This window comes from Sinohyriopsis cumingii, chromosome 4 (genome assembly GCF_028554795.1).
Source record: "Sinohyriopsis cumingii isolate HCF-2022 chromosome 4, ASM2855479v2, whole genome shotgun sequence".
In the NCBI taxonomy this organism is placed as follows: Eukaryota; Metazoa; Mollusca; class Bivalvia; order Unionida; family Unionidae; genus Sinohyriopsis; species Sinohyriopsis cumingii.
This window is the reverse complement of record NC_142964.1, coordinates 39,507,323-39,529,614: the sequence shown is the minus strand read 5'-3', so window position 1 is coordinate 39,529,614 and position 22,292 is coordinate 39,507,323. Positions and strand designations below refer to the sequence as shown.

At 35.0% G+C, this 22,292-nt stretch overlaps 1 protein-coding gene across 1 annotated transcript in view; it reads left to right on the top strand.

Moving 5' to 3' along the window:
* Positions 1 to 22,292, top strand: part of LOC149801020 (uncharacterized) — a 118,881-nt gene that overhangs the window by 23,828 nt on the left and 72,761 nt on the right. The window contains exons 7-12 of the mRNA XM_089955045.1: positions 812 to 992; positions 3,622 to 3,713; positions 5,970 to 6,118; positions 13,350 to 14,182; positions 16,793 to 17,005; positions 20,445 to 20,563. Of these exons, the coding sequence (XP_089811171.1) occupies positions 812 to 992; positions 3,622 to 3,713; positions 5,970 to 6,118; positions 13,350 to 14,182; positions 16,793 to 17,005; positions 20,445 to 20,563 (1,587 nt within the window). The remainder of the gene's footprint in view (positions 1 to 811; positions 993 to 3,621; positions 3,714 to 5,969; positions 6,119 to 13,349; positions 14,183 to 16,792; positions 17,006 to 20,444; positions 20,564 to 22,292) is intronic.

The following is a 22,292-nucleotide window of genomic DNA, read 5'->3' as shown; positions in this document are numbered from 1 at the left end:
TTATATGATCTATAAGTATTCAGTAGATTACCTCCAGCCAGCTGTCATTTAAATTGCTTCTGTCCCCAACCCAATATTAAAATCGCTTCTACTGCCCACTAACCCATAGACAGAAATTATGTTAAATAAATATGCTTCTGTAGGGGACTGATTTTCGATTAAGACATATCTGATGGTGGATCATAATTTTTTGTAATGCTTTTGTTGTGGGTTGGTTGAATTTGAAAGTGCCTTCCCCTGGGGGGATTGGGTCATGTTTTAATGTGAATTATGTGAAATCAAAGTACTCTGGCATATTTTTTTTTTTTAAACTGCCTTCCCTGGGTACCATGTATGTTTAAATGGAACAGCCCTAAACCAGCATCAACATCTTTTTGGCATGTTTTCTAATTCCAGTGGATCTGATTTTTTTTTAGTCCATTACTGAGAATACAATTTTACTGCACTCACAAGATTTAGTGCCTTGCTTGTGATTGGAGAGACACAGATATCACTTTTCTTCTGGTGAAAGCAATGGCCTCAGCATAATTAATATTGTACAGAGTGTCTGTTCAAGTTTTGGGAATTTTTATATCTTGTGCATCAGTTCTATTCAACTAAATTCTATATAATATCACTATTTTCTTAAAATATTTGAATCCTTGCCAGGAATTCAGGTGTACATCAGCAGAAAGTTGTATCATAACACTGTTTAAAGCCAAGACATGGTCATATTAACACACAGGCAAGATTCATTAAAGTTAATATGGCTACAAAATTTCCTAAAATAGTTTTTGAAAAAAATAGTTAAAACCAATTCCTCTTGGCATAGTTTGAAGGAAGCCCATCAAATGAAAGTGATGCTGGAGAGGAAGACATTATTCCGCAGCCAAAGAAACGCAGATCCAAACAGTGTTTATACAGTGATGATGAAGAGGAGGAAAGGAAGACAGAAGATGGGACTAAAATATCAATGCAGAAAACAACCACACAGGATGAACATAATTGGCAAGGTATAATTCTAACTTGTGCCTGAATAGCATAGTGGAAACATTAGCTAATCACCCTTACAGGACTTGGTTTGATCCTTGAGTTCTACATTTTTTTCTGAAGTTTATGTCTCCAAGACCATATGTCACTAACTTCTGAACCACTTACAGCATATCATATAAATATATAGAATTTGTTCTGCAATAAACATTAAATAAACAAAATTTAAACATAATTGGATTCTAAAGCATGTAACTTTTTTTGTGCTTTTTTAAAATTAAAACCAATAGTCAAGTTCAAGTTCACAAGCCATTTGGAGGGAGGTGTGGTAGCTCAGTTGGTAGAGTGTTAGACTCGTAATACAAAGGTGAACATGATAAAGTCAATTATTTAGTAAAAGCTCCATTAAAATCCAACCAACCAACTGCCCAAACAACTATTCTACCAACACTACGATATACAACAAAATATTCATTGGTTAAATTGTCTGTAATGCTTATTGGGGGCAATACTTTAAGAAATAAATACTAATTGAGTTTTGGGGGCCCCGAGTGGCCGAGTGGTCTAAAGCGCTCACCGTTCCGGATCACTGCCATCTCACCTCTGTCTTCGTATGTTTGAGTCCAATGCTTGGCTAGCGTGGGTATGTGGGAAAGCCTGCCAGTAGCTTCTCATGGGTCGGTGGTTCTTTCCTGGGTTTTCCAGGGTTCTTCCTCCACCAGTTATACTGGCCGCCATATATGGCCTATCTTGTGCTGCAAAATGGCGTTAAACCCTACAACAATAACAACAACAACTAATTGAGTTTTGTCAAGTGAAATTTGTATTCAGTCTTATTTTGTATTTGATTTCATTGTAATCATCATAAATGCAACATGCCCTCCTGTATTCAAACACGAAAAGTGCCAATCAACTGTCACTGTGATGTGCACAAGTGTTGTTTCCTTGAGAACGTATTTAAGTACTGACTGCTTTTAATCTCCAGCTTGTGGAAGTGTTGGTTGCATTGTTAGAATCAATTCAGAGTTGATCTGTGTTGTATTATCATATTAAGTTTGTATCAGATCAAGTAAAGGGGATAGAATACAAATTTAAAGGCATGCAAATCCTACCTGTTTACGAGCTAGCATTCACAGTTGTGTGCTAAGTCAATTCATTTCAGGTGACTAATTGAACACTCTACACAATTAAAGTAGCTAACATTAATCAGTAGTTTATCATACTCATTTGCAAATGTGATAATCAATGGCAAAAGAAGCCATCGAAAGGTGTACTTGGTGCATGAAAAGCTTAGTTTCACAAATAGGGTTCATTATGAAGTGAATTCCAAAGTTTATAGTGATATTAAAATTCCTGAATTAGCATCAGAGGTTTCCTCAAGAAATTTTGATATGACATACATTAAAACCACATAATCAATATATTGACTAATTTTACAAGAAAAACATGAGTTTTAACATTGTTTTTTAAATAAATGTCACAACTTTTGAAATAAAGAATCATGTTTTATTTTGAATCTACAGTAACTAGAATGTATCCACATAGCATTGACTTAATGCACAATGTTTTTGTTGTTGCACATGTGATCTGTGTTGTAGATGCATAGAACAATGGTGATGTTGATTCCTTAAGTTTTCAGAAGTTACGTAGTAACTTGCTCAGTCACTTATGTCATCATTTGTATTTTATTTTGCAAGTTATTGAGTGAGATGTATATGAAGGGACAGATCTGAAATGTTTGAGGCATTATCTCCAGGGTTCATACGGTCTTTGACAGTTTGGGAAAAATGAGGTAGCATTTTCAAGGCCTTGAAAGTTTGGGAAAATCGAGCAGATTACCCTGAGGTCTTTAAAAGTCTTTGAAAACTGAAATAAACCCAAACATTTTCTTTTCTTTTCATAATCACAAATAAAATTGACCAAGGTAGTTAGATTCAGATGTAGTAGAGTTTTCCTGGTTTCTTTGTTTTAATGACCCGTTCGGTTTCATTTCATCATTAAACAATATTGTAGAATTTTGCATTCATTGTTTTCTCATATAACATAACATTTATACAAAATGTTAGCGAAAATAGGTCTTGGAAATATATGTTTGTGGTCTTTGAAAGTTTGGGAAAAGTCTTTGAATTTATCATTCAGTATTCTGTATGAACCCTGATCTCACAAATTTGTGATTTCTGATGAGTCTGCATGGTGGATGTTTTATTATACATTACATGAGTCACATATTATATTCAGTGCTTAGTCTAGTCTTTTTAAATAAAAAAATGTTAATTGATTATTTTAAATATTTTAAATGTTGAAAGACAAAATAGATTGATTCTTGAAACAGCTTAATAAGGCTAGTAATTTAAATTCCTAAATGTTTTTGATAGTTCTATGGATGCTGCAAAGTGTTTAATATCCCTATGGGTCTCCAAATTTTGTCTGACTTGGCTAAAAATTTGTATAGGTGGACAGTATGTAAAAGTTACACAACCAAAAGTAAACCCTCCAATAAAACACTAATATTAAAGGTATTAATACTTTGTGATATTACTGATCTGCAAGTTTTATTATTGTCATGATGTTTGTTGGATATGCTTTGCTGTCAGTTTGCATAATGATACCCAATTAGAGCACAAATCTCATTTTTCCATACCTATGATTTAGTTCTTTCTAGTGGGACAGCTGTTGAATCAGGAAGAGATAATGAGCCCGTAACAGAGAGTAAGATTTGGTTACTGAAGAAAGAGAAAACACAGGTAACTCTAAGCATTTAATTCTTTTCATTCTTTTGCAACATTTTTATTTAAAGTTTGACGATTACTAAATTGTAAACAGGTTTTTCATGTGTGTGTGTGTGTGTTGTCTTTGCATGGGATGCATTACATATTTGTTGTTGGTGTTAATGGCCATCTAAGAAGCAGATTTTGATCGATTGTCAATAAGTGTCCTGCAATAAAGGAGATATGTTTCATTGTTTTCTCCCATTTAATTTAATGTTTCAAAACTGAGTGAGCACATGTAAATCATGCAACAGTTGATTTGTTTTGTCTGTGTTGAAACCTGTAACATAAAATACTATTAGCAAAGCTCAATCTCATCATTAAGCCCTTGACTTCTAGATGAACAGCCAAAGTGAAACATTTACTAAGTGGCTTGTTTAAATTCAGCAATGAGTCACTTTCATTGACTAAGCATTTTACCAACTGCACTTAGGAAGGTTGTATGGTGGTGGGCATACATTTCTTAAAATCATTGGTAATGTCTCAACTGCTACATGCAGTTCTAAGCACACAATGTTGTACCATTGTCAGAACACGTGAACGATGTCTCTGTGGCTGTAATGGAGATAACTGCAGGTTTTAACTTTATTTTTACATAGCATATATTTGTTGCAGCATATGTTATGTATATTTAATTTGCATTGTTTGTTAGTTAATTTTTTAATTTGTTTTTAAAAATTTTTTTTATATCATTATATGCTATATTAATGTAACATTGTATGTTGGACTTCACCATGTCCAAAATCAAGTTTATTTTCTACTTGACCTGAATTATTGATTTTTAAAAAATTCTGTAAACAACTAACACATAGCTAAAATATTCTATATGTATATGGGTTTAATATCAGGATCATTATTAATACAATTAAACATGTTTGTTTGGGTCTATGTTATTGGAATTCCTTTACAGTTTACTTGGCGTACCTGACATAGTCCAGGTTATATATTATAATTATAGTAACAGTCTTTCTAATAATAACTAACATTTTATTTTGTAAACATCAAGAACTTTCTAGAAGGTTATTTTTAATTAGGTAATGGTTTTTTGTTGTGTGGAGAAAATGTCAATTGTGACCTGAGGTCAAGTGGAAGACTATATTCTTGTTACTGGAAGGTTTATTCATTTGTGCTTTAAGACTAGGAGAACCAATTTTGAATTAATATTGTGTCCAGTAGTTCATTTGGGCTGGAATTTATTATTTCCAGTTATTAAATTCAGTGATTATTTTCTCTGGAAATAAAGAGTGCTCATAAAAATATATTTTTGGACAGAGACATTTACTAGGGTTTATAGTGAATTCAAACCTGGAATTATTTTATTGTTTTAACAAAATTCTGTTGGTACAACAAAACGATACATGCTGCCACAAGCACATCAACACCTTCAGCGTTGGACATAATTTGGATTTCCACTAAAGTTTATTAAGAACTACTATTATTATGACTTGTATTTGTAATTCTAGGATTATTTTGTGATTTAATTCTCAATACCTTAAGTTTTTTTTAAAATTTTCACTTTGTATTATAGAGAAATAAATTATTTGTTGAACTTTACAAAACTTGTTGCTTTTCACTCTTTTCTGTAACTTATTTTAAGAGCATAGACTTGTAACACATACTGTAAGGGGTATATTTGAGGATACTGTTCTCATATAAGAAATTCATCATTTAAATATTGAAAATTCCCCTCTTTGTGAAAACCCTGGAGAAATCACACTTATCTTAATTAAAAAATAATACATTGTATCACATGATATCTGCTTTCACTCCAACTCATGAAATCTTATCCTAAATGCTATGTAGCAGAAATAAAACATTTAGCAACATAACTAAGAAACACAAAATCTGGGCATTTTCCAGCTCAAGTTTATTTGATATGATATTTAAAAATTGGTTCAATAGTATAGTATGCTACTTTCTGTAAGCAGCTTATTGTTTGTTATATTAACATAAGTTACAGTACATTATGACAGTTTCTGTAATAGCTTACTGTATGTTTTATCATTGAATGACATAATATGCCACTTTCTGTAAGCAGTTCATTGTTATATAGCTGAATGATACATTATACCACTTTCTGCATGCAGTTCATTCTGTGTTATATCATTCAACTACTTTTATAAAGTTCATGTCAAATTTCATTTCAAATCACTTATGAGATCCTCTTTTTACTTCCCTAACCTCAGTTTGTTAGTTAATCACTGCATTACAAGATCATTATTCTATTTTCAGCTGACAACAGATGATGTGTCTGATTTGCAAACATCATTACTGCATGTAATGGATGAAGTATGTGAAATTATTCTTCAGATCAAAACAGGCGATCTGATGTCATCAGTGAAACACAACTATGATAGGTTGCAGACACTGCTGTCACTGAGGTATTTTAATGGAATTACATGTTCTACGGGAGATTTTCCAGTTTCATTTTGCTGGTAGTTTCTATAGCAAATTCAAATGTTCTTTAAAAATCCACATGCAAAGAGTTATAAAAAACATAAATTGCAGCTATAGGTTGATTGCCTACCTATGTTTCATTGGCTAATTTTCTGTGCAGTTTTCCTTATGTAAACAGTAATGCTTTAATTTCATGAGAAAAGGTAGGGTAGTTAAAACCCAAGAACAGAAGAATTTGCAGCATTTTATATAGTCCGAGTTTCCTCTGACCCTTGCCACCCCATTTTTGATATATGGACATTTATGTTGGTGTTTAGGGTCAGAGTCCATTCCCTATCAAAAAGTTGGAATTCGCCAACATCATTTGGTGTCGGCATGGGGTAGCCGCTTACTAGCCAGCTCACAAAACTTAAATGACCTTTCATCAAGATATACTTGCATGAAATCGATATGAATATGATTTATTTTCTCAGAAATTGCGATCATAGCATTCAGTCTAATCCGCTGACAAAAGTACATCGTTGCTGAAATTTGACCTGGATCTGGCCAGTTGCATTCCTGGTCACGTGACTACACAACTCTCGCAACCTACATGTCAGTGACATCAGAGGTATAGTCAGAGGAAACTCAGACTACATTTTACACAACCGTAGACAAATGGTTAATTAGTAGCTGATTACATAAAGTATATTAAAACTATCTCAAGCCCACCTTTTACTCAAGCAAAGTTTTTATTAATCGAGAACTTGTTACTTAAATACAGACGTACAGATTATAATAGAGAAATAAGTAGCTATTGGCAATATGTAGTAATTATTGGGAAAAATAGATTTATTGTATGTTGGATTATATATAATATATGGATGGCTGAAAGGCCAGTATATAAAGTTTGTCAGGACATTTGAATTTCGCAGGGTAAAAGGCCACAAAGCATAACATCCACAAAAATGAATGTTTAAGCAAAACAACTCTGCCCCTCCCAAAAAAAACTGGATACATTTTTTTTATAGAAAAGATTCTTTTCCATAATTTCAGTAACTGATATGAATTTAGAATTTTGTTTTTATTGTAGCTCATTTTATAACTAGTGGTCTCACCAGTTTTAGCACATACCATATTGAGACATCGGTATCCTTGTTTTGGCACTGGATTAAAAAGTAAAAAGCCCATGAGACATAGACATGTAGGTGAGACATAGTATACTCTTACATCATTTTCAATTGTTTGTAATAAAATGATTGTAGGTCTTAAAATAATTATTTTGCTGTTGAATACATGCCTTGATCACATTAACATTAGGAAAATGAACTTCACTACTTGCTGTGTATGTGCGATGTTCTTAGAAGGGTTTTGGTCCACAATTCTACAAAAATCTTGAAGAACAGAGAAAGACAGGTGAAGTCTCAGTTGACAGTCTTCACCTGAGGTGTCATCATTTGCCATTGTATTGGGGGTTGTGATGGGCATCTCTCACCCCACCCCCTCCAAAATGATATATATGATGCTTGTTGTGACTGTTTGTTTAGCCAACTAAAATTAGAGGAACAAGTAGTGTTTTGGAGATGCTGGCCCTTAATCCTTCTCAGCCACAGCTGAAGTCGCAGATGTGAAGACTGGTTTAGAAGCAATGATACAATTGCTGGTCTCAGGGAGGCTTATGTCTCTTTGTTGTAAATCTCCTTTAGTGGCTTGAAGTTTAAAACAGGAAATGGTTCTCACATATTTCAGCAGCCCAGTGGGTGTAAGTAACCCCTATATGACTGATCATAGCCTCTGAGCCTATAAATTCAGGCACAAGGAATATTTACATCAGATATTTTTTGGACATTGATGAACCCTATTTCCATCCTTACATGCCACTCCAGCTGTTGACCAACCAGCCTAGCCATCCAGCTGGCCATATCTTTTGATTAAGGACCAGCCAGAGGTTCATCACATTGGTGAACCATACTGCATACTCTCTGTCCATTCCATGGTATGCAGAGTCATACGGGTATCCATTGAGTTGGTCAGCCTGTTTTGTCACACATGCTGCCAAGTCATCTACCCTACTATTGAGGCCAGCCACCAAATCCACTTGTACAGTACACTTTACAGCTGCCTGTACCTATCAGCAAAGTTAACTAGTGGTCTAGCTATTCACAAATTTAGATCTGGTGAGCTGTGATTCCTGTCTCTGCTCATCTTTGCTGAAGCCACAGTATTCCTTGGCTGTCTGTTCCATGCCTTTTGGCACTTCTTCACTGTTCAGCAGTATAATTGACGATGTATGGAAGCAGGCATCACAATAGCTGCTACTCTAGCTTGCCATGCCAGTGCTCAAAGAAAACCAATTCTGACACAGGCCCAGGGCTAATACCTTAAAAAAAAAAATCACAGGCCCTGACTGAAATTCACACAAGCCCAGACTCCAATTTCATATGCCCAAAACTTCCCCTTTTTAATACTGTGTTACACAATGTTGCAATGGCTACAGCTTGAATATAAATTCAATTTGGTTCAAAGGGGTTTGAAGGTAATGCAGGTGTCATTGGTGTTCATCTCAACACTCACTAGAAACTGGATTGTCCTGGTGTTCAAACTTATCTGCTGTATTCTCTGAGCCAGTCATGGTAAGAACAAGTTGACACATGTCAATATGTTGTTTGCAGTATGTGCAAAGAATTCATTGCATCTCTCCCACCTTATTGTTTTTTCCAGTCATGTTTCATAAGTAAAACTGTCAGCCAATTCTGAAATTTATTTTTGTTGGGCTTTGCTGATGCTATTGATAGCTAACTGCTTCCTAAACTAGCTTCAAAATGAATCACACTTGAACACTATTCTGACAGTTGAAATAATCATGCTTCGCATTTTAAATATGCAGTAATAGCCAACCTGAAAGAAATTTTGCTGTTGTTCACAAGCTCATCAGAAACCTATAATACATATGGCTTAAACATTTTCATTCCAAGCAATGATACAAAATACCTTTTGTTCTCCTACATGTATCTACCTTCACTTTGATTTAGTAATTGTGTTGTTCCACATCCTGAGCATACCTATACAACTTTGCACAATGGGCTCACCCACTACAGTCTTCAAACACATCTCACTAGCTATTGTCATCAAGTTCAGTAATATGTGGAATGGTGGTTTATAATCTGACTTCTTTGTCTTTTAATTACTGCAGTTTAAGCTGACCAAAGGACAGTTCTGCATCAGCTCCAATTTCGACCATTTAGTTCTCATAAATGCTACATGTAATGGGCATTTACTGATAGTGGGTTTTTCCCCCATTCTATTTTCAAAGATTACTGAAAATTGTTTTCTCAAACAACAAACATGTCAGAGGGTCTGGGAATACAAATTGTGATTTTAGCATGACATACACTGTACCATTTATAATTTGATTAAAACCCATCTCCAATTCACATAGGACAGTGGCAAGCTGATTTTAATCAGATTGCACTGTCTTATGGCAGGTATCTCAACATCTTTAAAATACATTTCTGCATTGCATCAGTGCGATCAAAGTTTTCTCTGACAAATTTGATCATTTTTCTTTACAAACCTGATAGGCACCTCTTTTACAGTACAGGATGGACACAATCTGAAATTTGAGGGGACCCGGGCATCAGGCTATCAGATTTTTTTGTACTGCTTGTCGCCTGCAAGTGGTGTCCAGGCCAGATCACTCTTGGCAGTAAGTGAGAGATAATCACTAGCAACAAATAATGAGGCCAAACACAGCACAACAGCAAAAAAAAAAAAGACCTCCGCGGAATATCAGACAAGAACAGTCCCCTCTGGAGGCATTTTAATAAATTGGAAAGGAAGCAAGGTATTTCTTTCTCTAAGCCTCAAAACAATTTTCATGACATGCTAATAGGGTTGTGTCCTGTAGTTGCCAGATTCCTTCATTTTTAGCCTTCTTTACTTTAGATTTTGTGTATCTAATCCTCTTCATCTTGTCATTCCCATCCATGGCAGACATGCCATCCGATCTGGAGAAAGCAGAAATTTTGCAGACGGTGATCTGTTCATTACTTGACAGGCAGTTGAGAGAGTTCACATGCTGAACTAGGGATTTTATTCCAGGCTTTATCTAATGCCCCAAGCCAAGGGAAAACTTCGGTCAGTCATAGACTTATGCCAACTCAACAAGTACATATCCATACTGTAGACCTGCCAACTCTTACGATTTTGCTGTAAGTCTTGCGAAAATTACTCTTAAAATACAGACTTATGGCATGCAAGCAAAAATTATGGAAAAATGATAGTTACCAAAAGATCCGGATAATCATTTCATCTGTGTTTGATATGGATCTGGGTTTCATATTGGGATTAGTGAGATAAGTCAGGGAACCAGACTAACTTTACAGCAGCACTCAGATGCTTTAGACTGCACCTATTTGTTCATGCAAAGCGTCTGCATGATCAAACTGTTGATTATATAATTTTTTTAAAATGGCATCCAGAAAGCGATGCATGTTTAAGACAAAAGGGAAAATAAGCTTCTAAAAAAGTGTTAATAATCAACACAGAAGAATAAAAAAGAGTATTCAGATTCTTGTGAATGAAAGCTGGAAAGGACACAAGTACGTTTGTTGGACTTCGTGTGCCAATTTGAGTATGTCTCATGGCGGGAGATATGATTGCCATTGTCATGTGAAATGGAAAAAGAATTTCCAAGAATTACTTCAGGTTGAGAGATAGCAACAAACCATTGAGTTGCATAGGGTTTGGAACTAAAGTATGTGCAACTGTACTAGTGGTAAATAAAGTCTACACGTCCTTTCTAAACTTTTCAGTTGAACATAATGTTAATTTGTCGCTATGTGAAACTTTTAATTATGTTTTCCAGCTTTACAGAAGCAGTTATTGATATTTTGTTACACTTTACGGAAAACTGGTCAATCTTATGGAAAAAAATCAACTGCCTTACTGAGATGGACTCATCAGGGTTGGCAGGTTGGATACTGAGGTTATGAAAATGGCATGGGCAGTCTGACTTTACATAAAGAGGGATGAATTTGCAATCAGTCAGTCTATACCTAACTGATATATATTTCCAAGACTGTTTACACAGCTCCACACAAGTTCCTTCTGTTTGGCATCCAAGGAATAATATGCCAATTATATGCACTCCTATTGGGTCTCAACATCAGTCTGTGGGCGTTCACGCAGACCATCAACTGAGTTCTTATGCTGTTAGGTCGACTGCATCTGTGGTGACAGCAGCATATATGGACAACATCCTTCAATATCAGATGGTAGGTTCATCTTTGATGAAGGGCACGAACAATCTTCTTTCAGGTCAGCAAGATTTTTACTGAGCTGCAACAACCTATCCCAGCATTTGTTTTTGACCAATCTTTATTTAATTCATCTCCCTCAAACAAATGTAGCTTGGGCCCTAGGTGGCCAAGTGGTCTAAAGTTCTGGTCTTTATCGATCATTACTATCTCACTTCTGTCAACATGGGTTTGAGTCTCAGGCTCATTCATGCAGAGAGAGGCTTCTCCTTCCCACTATGATCTTGAAAGAATAGTATGAGCTAGAAAGTCTTGATGCAAAACAGGGTTTGCAGCCAAAAATAGATTACCATCATTTGGCAGTCAGAGAGTCCTCATGCTCCCTTGAGAGCAGCGACCATGCAAGAACCTGTTCACACCCTCAATCAGTACTTCAAGTGCAGAGAGTCAAGTCATGGTGCACACAAGCGACTTTCTCCTGGTGAAAGCCTGGAAATAGAATATCAAGCCCAATCTTCGTGGCTGAATTGGGTTATATGCTCAGCATAATCTGGGGTCTTAGAAGATCTGAATCTCATGAAGATTTCAGCTGATGAAATTCGAGTGATCTCTTCAAGCCTTGCATTCAAACATAATGTTTCAATTCGAGACAGACTAGAAGTTGTTGGCTGACATGCAGTCAATCTTCTTTTGTTTTTATCTAAGAAATCTATGTTGACAGAGACAAACCTTGAATGTGGTGGGGCAGATGGCAGTGGCCTAAATAACAACCAGACCCAGTTAAAGGTTGGCTCAGCCTGTTAGCTTTACTGGATTCGCCACTGAAATTTTGTCGGTAAGATTTCTTAATAGTCTTTTTAAGTGGATATAAAGGTCATAAATCATGTGACCATAGGCTGTGATGCATCTCAGATCAGAACAGAGTATTGTTCACATTTTGAATCCAGCTTTTATTATTATTCCTGAGAAGGATACCCTAGGTTTAGGTTTGATGCTTATCATTCTTGCCTCCTATTCTCCTAATGTTAATATGATCAGGGAATGTATTTGAAGCAGAAAGTAAATCTGTAAATCATGGTTCTCCAATCACATTACTTAAAATCCCTCCAAACCACCACACTATTTGAGCATCTTCATTGGTATATCACTCGGCTTAAAAACTAGTGACACCATGTAGTTACAAGGGGGAGGTAATTGGCAAGTGTTATTGCCATATGAGCTAGAAAATAAGAATTTTTCTCTTTATAGTAGAGCTGGATTTGAGAGGTATCAGGCTTATATCCCTAACATTAAAGTAATCGTAAATATTTTTGGAGAAACATAAGTTACTTAAAATTTGCTTTCTATGTAAGGAAAAGTCATTCTTCTCATTTTGTGTTTGTATTGTCAACACAAATTACATGACTGACAGTTGTGCTGTTTTTAAGTTTGTAGATTGGTGTATCCAGCATATAATATTATGCAACATTTCTTCCCTCAAAAAGTACCCATGGCATAGATTGGGTACTTATGCATAAACTCTTTCTATTAACTATTCTCCAAACATTAATGTGATTGTGGGATGTATTGAGTGGAGTAATATTGTTTTCTCCAAGAATATTTACCTGATCACATTACTGTGACCCCTACCTCCAACTCCCTGCAATTGTGAACACCCTTGTTAATGTATTTCTCAGCTTAATCTACTGATGGTTTACCACCTAGTGGTGGTAATGGGAGGTAATGGGTGAGGGTTTCTTTCCTTTATCTATATGGTATATAAAAAATACCTTTGTTTATTTCTGAGAGGGGCTGGATTCAGCATTTGGCCGAGTTTATTTTCCTAATATTAATGTGATTGCTTTAGTATTCTGCAAGAGATATAATATATTTTAAAAAATAACTTTTTTTGAAGACTAAATCAAGTTTATGCTTTCTAATTTTTCTTCTCAAACTGTTACGTTTTTCTTGACATGTGTCTTAAATTTTATTTTGCTAGGAAGAAGATTAAGGAACACACATTGGACCTTGGTGGATCTTCCCTAGGCAGATCCTCTTTTTCAGCATTATCACATGTACAAAGGCCATGCAAGACTCCATTGTTCAGGCCAAATAAAAGTCCTATATTACAAACTCATGCCAATCAGTCCAACAATTCAACTACTGTAGGACATCCTATTACAAGTACTGCCCAGAAATTAGTGACACCAAGTTCACTTTCAGATAAAAACTCTTTTGGATCACCCATTCCATGTGGTGAAAGTTTCTTTGAAGAGGATGCAGTTCTTACACAAACTCATGTCAGTTTCATGTCCAAATTTCGAAGATGCTCATTGCCTTCCCCCTTTGTGCATAATGTTGGTCCTTTGGACGATTCAGATCAAGTAGGTGATGTTAAAAGTGTTCAGCTTTCACATAGAGCAAAATCTGCTGAATTCCGACCAGGAAATAGTTCCGTTAAATTCAGTCCTGTAGTGCAACATACTGGTTCATCCCTTAATATAATGGATTCTTCAAGATCTGAGTGCACAGCTAAACCATCACCATCACATCAGCAGTTCCATAATGACAGTAAAGAACACTTCGAAGTACTAGACAAAAGCAAGCCTACCTTTGATATCAATAGGATGAACAAATCATTGTCAGCTAAAGGAGTCAATACCAATTATACAGCACAAGAGGACAACTTTTCAGATGATGAATTATTTGACATCATGGATTTTGATGATGAACTATCTGAGATGATGCCAGAGGAAATGGATGTTTCCTCAGAGCAATCAAGGACCAGTGATCTTCCAAAGATTACACGTACACCTAGGAACTTCACAAACAGTAAGCCCTTTTAAGACCAGGGGATAACAGTTCCTATGCCTGCCTAGCCCACACAAATGAAAATAATTGTCTGGCTAATTAGCTTTAATGTAACCTGCCCAAGTTTTTGTGAAAAAAAACAAACCCACAAAATTTTTAATTTTGATATGGCTTTCCATGATTCTTCCATGCCAGTCTGGTAGACCAATATTAAGAGTTGTCACCCATTTTAGTTCTAAAACTTGTCTAAGTATTTCTCTGTCTCTTTCTTTTATTAAACTCTTAATCTCCAAGAGGAGACTTTTTTTTATCCATCTGAGAGATAGTGCACAATGCATCCTGTTTGTTCAGGCTGTAACTTTTGCTTTATTTCAGTTCAAGCATGTATATTATTGATGTTATACTTGTACCATTATCATTCATTTTATATACCTTTTATGGAGTTTTATGATATTTCCATTATTATCTTTTATGTTGTCTTTCTGTGTGCTTATATTCTTTTGAAAGGACTTGTCTTTCTGAAGATCTTTGTTTCTTTTTTCCATTTTTTTATAAACATTTTTAGAACTTAATTTTTAATCTGCACCAAATGATCGTACTGTGCTGAAATGCCATTTAGCCAATGTGCATACATGCTTCAGTATACATCTTGGAACTGAAGTTTCAAACTGTATGCACCCTGGGATAAAGGTGTGTTATGTACTATATAGACGTTAACAACTTTCCAGGGTTTATTCAGTATTTCTTAAAATGGGTTTTGAAACTAATTTAATACATTTAAACCCACTGTAATAAAAGTTTCCTATATGAGTGCATCTTAAGATGAATGCATGGCATCCATCAAAACTAGGCCACTGTGACCTACTTTACAGGCTTTTATTGAACTTTAGTTTAAAAAATACTCATGCCACATAAATGTCCTATTGTGTCTAGCTCATTGTAAGTGCTGTTCCGTTTAAACATACATGGTACCAAGGGAAGGCACTTTTAAAAAAAGATATGCCAGGGTACACTTATTACTCACAGAGATTTTATGACAATGATACAAAATTCTAAATCACATCCACAGGTGAAGTGCCTCCCCTTGGTCCCAAGTATATTTTACTGGAACAGCCCATGGCAAATCAGGTCAATTATTTTTTAAACACATACCTGAAGATACAGTGATCCAGCAGAATTTGAGTTCTCAATTTTATATCTCACATTTTAAATGTTCAGTATTTAAATATTTTTGTCTAGACTTAGAAATCTGTCTTGTTTCCACTTTTATTATTTATTAACAATTGGGTTTGAAGAAATTGGTTGTGTAAATTTTTGGTAGTTTCTTTTGAATCTTTCTGATGAAATTTTTATGTGCAATCATGATATGGTTCCACTTTTAAAGAAGTGTGGAGTTATTATGATAATGTTCTCTCTCTCTCTCTCTTTCTCTTTCTCTCTCTCTCTCTCATGCACACACACACACACATGTAATGCCATTGATAGTTCTATGAATGTAGATTATGCCTTAGGGGCTCCGAGTGGTCTAAAGCGCTTACCGTTCCAGATCACTGCCATCTCACCTCTGTCTGCGTGGGTTCGAGTCCAAGGCTCGGCTAGCGTGGGTACCTGGGAAAGCCTGCCAATAGCTTCTCGTGGGTCAGTGGTTCTTCCCTGGGTTTTCCAGGGTTCTTCCTCCACCAGTTATACTGGCTGCCGTGCATAGCCTATCTTGTGCTGAAAAATGGCGTTAAATCCTAGAACAACAAGATTATGCCTTTTAGGGGTGATTGTACATAACATTGAAATGACTTCTGTTTTCTGTGTCTCACATATCTGAGAACTGGCATATGTGATCTGTGACACATGTGTTTGCATATATTAAAATGTCACTGCTGGTTGAAATCCAGGGTCTTTCCCTATCCACCAAGAATTTAGCCCCTGGGTTATAATGTAGAAACTGTTGAGAGCCCCATCTGATAACCATTCATACATCTAATAGAATGTAAAGGCAAACTTGTATAACCTCACAGGCCAATGTCAGTTGCATGCATAAATTTTACTTTTCATGTCCATTTTAAGTATACTCCTTGTTATACGGTGGGAATCACAGTTATTTTTCAAGTTTTGATCCAGGGGATATGCTACAGGGACTAGGGTGGGGATGGACACTAGTGTCAAAATAAGTTGCATGTATATCTTTTTTGTTGCTGTTTGGGTGCAGATCTCAATAGTTTACATAAAATTCTGACCCACTGGCTAAGTCCCAGGTATAAGTGATGGCCCTCAGGTGGCAGAAAAATTTGTCTTTTGATATCTCACAAATGTATATGCTATAGGTTAGAATTCTTAGTAGTTTCGTTGTTATGAACCAGGTTCTACATTATTAGGGTAGGAAAAGACTTGTGGGATATGAAACAGGGTTCCAGTCCTATATGCATTGATACTTCACAAGCATGAGGATAAAGATACTGTTCTGTCTTTTATTTTGTCCAGTCCAATTAAAATGTGAGAAAATATCTTTAAACTTCTCCCCACTCATTATATTTAATTCTGAAAAACTTACTATAATACACAGTGATTAGGCCGATATCTTTTAATAATCAAAGACCAATATAATAATGTGCACTTCAACCTGAATTCTTCCTTTAGGTGCATCTACCTCACAGCAGGACACAAGCCTTAACAGTAGTAGGTCTGCTGGAAAGGAAAATAGTGAATATGCAAGCTATAGCTTTCCACACTGTAAAGAGATGATGAAGGTCTTCACAACTGTTTTTGGACTGCAGAGGTTCAGGGAAAATCAGTTAGAAGCCATAAATGCTGCAGTATTGGGAAATGACTGCTTTATTCTCATGCCAACTGGTAAGTGCTTTTGTCTTGTATTTTATCATCAATTGGTCCATCAAAAGTAGATAATGGAACTTAACTATTCAGATGTATTCTTATGTGCAGGTATATATAGGGCAAGTATTGCCAATTTAAATTGTAAATATCGGCATATTGTTATACCCCCAGCATGCATATCATCTGCTTCACCTTTCCAGGTTTACTATGATTAGGTGTTATATGCAAGTGTGCATACTATTTTCTGTCTTTTTATATAATATACAGTGTAGGCAAGACATAGTAATACTTTTTATCTGTACTGGTTATAGTCCAGAAAAGTTTGTGGTATCGTCTGTTTCTGTCATGCTTTAGCACTAGTTTGTTATTGCTGCTCCTCTTAAACTATGTTGAGGAGTAGCCTTTAAACTTTGCGCACACATTCATCGCCAAGTCTTGCTGGTCCTAAATTAAAATGGTGCCACTTGGACATCCCATATGTCTACCACAGTGGCCATCTTGAAAATATTTTGATTACCACGCTTCCTGAACAGATGTTCATATCAAAATGGGTTTTCTCTTAAAGACTAGTTAAGTGGGATTTTGTGTGTGTGTGTCTGATGACCTCTTTGATGCGTCGTTCACACTGCCCAGCTGCACATGTCTGGAAATCCATGCAGGCATGCTCAATGCAGTGGCATGTCAGAAGTTAATAATGGATAACAATAAAGTTCCCTTTGATGGGATTTCCAACTCGGGTCATTGATAACTTGGAGACTGTTAATACTTTGGGTGTTAAAGTTAGCATACTGAAGGTTTGGTTTGCTTTGCTAATTCCTGTTGCTGCTTCTCATTGAGTATCTGTCTTTGGACACTTTTCTTCTGAGGTATATAAATAGTTTTACCTGCTCAGTTCATTATTCACAAGAACAGGATTGTTGGTTTTATTTTTCCTCATTAAATTGAATTTGTCATTTCTTACCTGTATGTCTATTTGAAAGCAGATTGCTGTTGTCAGTGTAGTCAAGGTCTTCAAGAGATGAAATGAAGGTCTGCCTAATTCCTCTTGCTGTCCATGGTTGTTTCTTTCTTTAGCCAGTCAATGGCAAATAGTGTGGATGAAAGCTACAAGGATGCAGCATGGATTCATGCTGTGTTGATACTGAAGCACTGTGAGATGGTTGTGGCAGGTGACTTTACCCTGAAAGCCTTGTAGCAGACGTTTCTTGCTAAATACAATCTTCAGTTGGATACCCTTGAACCAGAGTATTTTCTAGATGGCATCATAGGGAAGGCTGTCAAAAGCCTTTTCAAAATGTATGAAGTTGATGCAGATGATAATGTTCCATTTAGTTGGCTGCTTCATTATGTTGGAGGGTGACAATCTGGTCAATGCAGGATTTTACTTTCTCAAAACCAGATTCATCCTCTCTAATGAGGTCATCAGCTTTGGTAGTAATCCTGTTGAGGATTACTCTTCTGAAGATCTTGCTGGTGAGGGATAGGAGGGGGGTGCCTCTTTAGTTGTGTTTTCAGTCTACAGTTATTATGTACTTCAGAGAGAGGGACCGATAAAAGGTGAAGTTCTTTGCATTGACATTATGCAAAATGAATAGGATGTTGACGTACCTCTGCTACTTTCATGTACTATGACAGAAGTATATTTACATGTGTTAATTACGGAAACTACACACTATCTAAAGTGGACTGCTGATTAATGTGGTTGCACCCATGTGCTTGAAAACTGTACCTAATCTAGCCGAAAATGCACTAACTTTAGCTGTTATTAAAAAAGAGAAAATGAATTTTGCCAGGTTGACAGTACCATCTTCTGATGAAAGTGCAACCGTTTTTTGTATCTTGATAAAACAAGTATATAGATAGGTTAAAATTGCATAATTGGATGCATAAATCTATAAGTTATTTGCTCATAACACCAGAAAGGAACTTTTTATGTATTTGTGTACCCTTCTTGTGCACTTTGACAGTGTTTGTAAACAATGGTTAAAATATACTTCTCTTATTCATTTCAATTATTAAATAATTGTAATAATAGTAATTGAACTTCATATTTCACAGGTGTTACATCTAGGGGTTTAAGCTATGTAACAGGATAAGGAAAAACCCACCAAGCTATACATTTTCCAAAATATAAATTATTTTCCCAAATATACAAATAAAATCAAACAAAGTGAAAAAAATTAAAAACAACTTAGTATATGAGTTCATTGAATATTATACTAAATGTACTCTTAATTTCACAGTGATCTAGAAACTGTCCACAGGGTTCTAATATGCTTATGTGCTAGTAACACTGAAAGGACAGTTCTGTTATCCAAGTTTTTCTTCAAGGTAAATTCCATGAAATTAGAATATCACTAGAGTCTTTGAATATTTCATATAATCCAACTGAATTATTTAAATGTCCAAGTCCTTTAATAATTTCACATTAGTTCAGCAAACTACCGTCTATTTAGAATGAATGTTTTCCTCTCTGTAATTTCAACAAATTATAAATAAACAAAATTTCCTCCAACTTACAAAAGCTGAATATAACTGTAGAATCCTGTGCTTACATTCCCTTATATATTCACCTAATCTGTAAAATACAGACAAATCTAAATCACTATAAAATGGTCTCAGACATTTGAATCATTTTTCTTTTGCAAAATACCTTGGTTGTCAGGAATGTTATTTTTAATTATTATCCAATTGTGACATATTCAAACTTCAAATGTATTTGCTAGGATCATGTGACATTTTCATGACCTCTATTCAAAGTAATGCATGGCATACTTCCACTGAAATAGTTGTCGACATGATCTTGGCAGTTGACTTAGAATGGAAATTTCACAGTGTAATTAATGTACATGTACTTTTAATATAGTACAGGCCAGCCACTGAATTAATTAAAAAAATTACTGTCATACACCCAGATGACTGAAATAAAACTATATCATAAATCAATATGTAATACAGATATCCTTAACACAGGGTGGAAGCTTGAATATTGATTACATACTATTTTTGACTGGACCTTGCTTAACTACTGCTGTTCATGCAGTATATAGTTGATTTCAACATTCACAGCTTCATGAAGGCTCTAAAATACGAAGTTCAGTTCTTAAGAAATGTGAAACTCTTTTTGTAAGCAGCTTTGGACATTAAACGTTATTTAACTTTCACAAATTTCGTGTCTTTGAACACTTGAATAAATTTGACTTAAATGTAAGAGTCCTTAAAATACTTTGATGGTTTTATATTTTTACTCTTTGTCTTTTATTTTATATTCCTTGTAAGTATCTTTTAGGGGTACCTGTTTACATTTATTTGGAAGGGATTATCTTAAAACTTACTGCCATTTTTATCTTTACAATTTTAGAACTCAATTAAAATCAGCATTATAAAGCTGATATTGTGCTTTTAAATCTATAGTACACGTAATATACACATTCATACATTATTTATTGAAATGCAGGAGGAGGGAAAAGCCTATGTTACCAGCTGCCAGCATTAGTGACTGGAGGAGTTTCCATAGTTGTCTCTCCTCTTAGAGCTTTGATACAGGATCAAGTTCAAAGGCTCAACTCTCTTAATGTAAGTGTCATTGATAATATAGATCAAATTTCAAATAGAAACTTAAAAACAAAAACAGTTTCTACATTTTTAGAGACACTAGCACTTTTATTGTGTCTTTCTGTGCATGTATCTTTTAATATTGCACATCTTCTAAGCCTTTTATAAACATCAAGCATCAGGATATAATTTTGGATATTTTTTGTGTGTAGATTTAGTATTGTAGAACTTATCTTTTTTATATACAAACCCACAACAATTGTGACGTGTGAAAATAAATGAATCTACAGTATTAAATTCTTATCTAGACTTCCAGATATGTTCTCAGTTGAATGACTGGTCTGAAATGTTGTTTTCTTTTAATTCTATATTTTTTTAATCAGTCTTCACATTGTCATATGTACATGTATTCTCAAAGTTTATCTAATATAATTTGATATAATATTTTTTTCTTGGATTTAGCATTCAGATTTTTAGGCTTGTTAGATTTATCAGAAGCCTTTGTTAATAATGTACAACTGATTAAACCAAAAGTGTGAAAAACCTGGGAGAATTCAAGTTTTTGGAAGCAATATTGAGATATAACTTAACATTTTGTCCATTGCCAAATATATGAATGTATAAAAATGGGATGAGTGAAAAGAGAAACATTTGTTGTTATGAGTCTGTGCTCTTAAAATAAGTAACAGAAAATAGTGAAAGACAACAAGCACTGTAAAATTTAACAAATATATTTATTTCCCCCAATACAAAGTAAAAATGAAAAAAAAGAACTTATGGTATTGCAAATTAAATCTCAAAAGAATCCACAAATTACATACACAAGTCCTAATAATTTTTAAAGTTCTGATTAAAATTCAGTAATAGTCCAGAAAATATTCCAAACTGAACTCGATGTGTCTGTGGTAGCTGTTGAAGTGTTAATGTGTCAACAGTCTTTTGTTGAATCACAAAAATATAATTCTCTTGTCACTGTGCTAGAAAATGTCCTGGTCTCTATCCTGTGTTGACAGGTTTTGCACCTTTTATCACCACATGGGTCAGATTGACTAGGGTGGTCTTGGTTAGTGATTGGCATTAGCTTTGCCTTGACTAGGATGTCCTTGAGGTTTTTTGGTCTCTGATAGGCTACTACAGGTTTGTTCAGTAGGATTAAACGTGCAAAACAGCGCATTTAATTTATCTCATCACGTGTAAGATCTGTAATCTTCAGTATGTTGGAGAAACTGAAAAGCTACACAGAAGAATCAGCCTTCATAGATCTGATTGGATGACAGATGTTGCTATGGGTGATCGATTTCTAGGTCAATATAAAATACTTTCCAGCATCCACAAGTTGAAATAAACTAGTTGAAACATAATTCATTCCTGTAGAAATAGTCACGTAAAGTCTTGCAAACACAATGGGTTTTTTTTGTTTTATTTGTTTGTTTTGTCTATGTTTTGTATTTGCCTTTGAAAAATACTCGTTAAGAGTCAAAAGTGCATAGACCATCTAGATACTAGTTTTGCACTGTTCATTGTCAGTTTATTGCATTTATCTTAATCAATCCCTGACACACATGATCCCTTGCTGGATCAAGTACACTTGAAAGGACTTTTATTTGCCATTTGATCTGTATATATATATATATATATATATATATATATATATATATATATATATATATATATATATGTGTGTGTGTGTGTGTGTGTGTGTGTGTGTGTGTGTCTGATGAATACCTTGAATGATTTAACTCATTCTTGT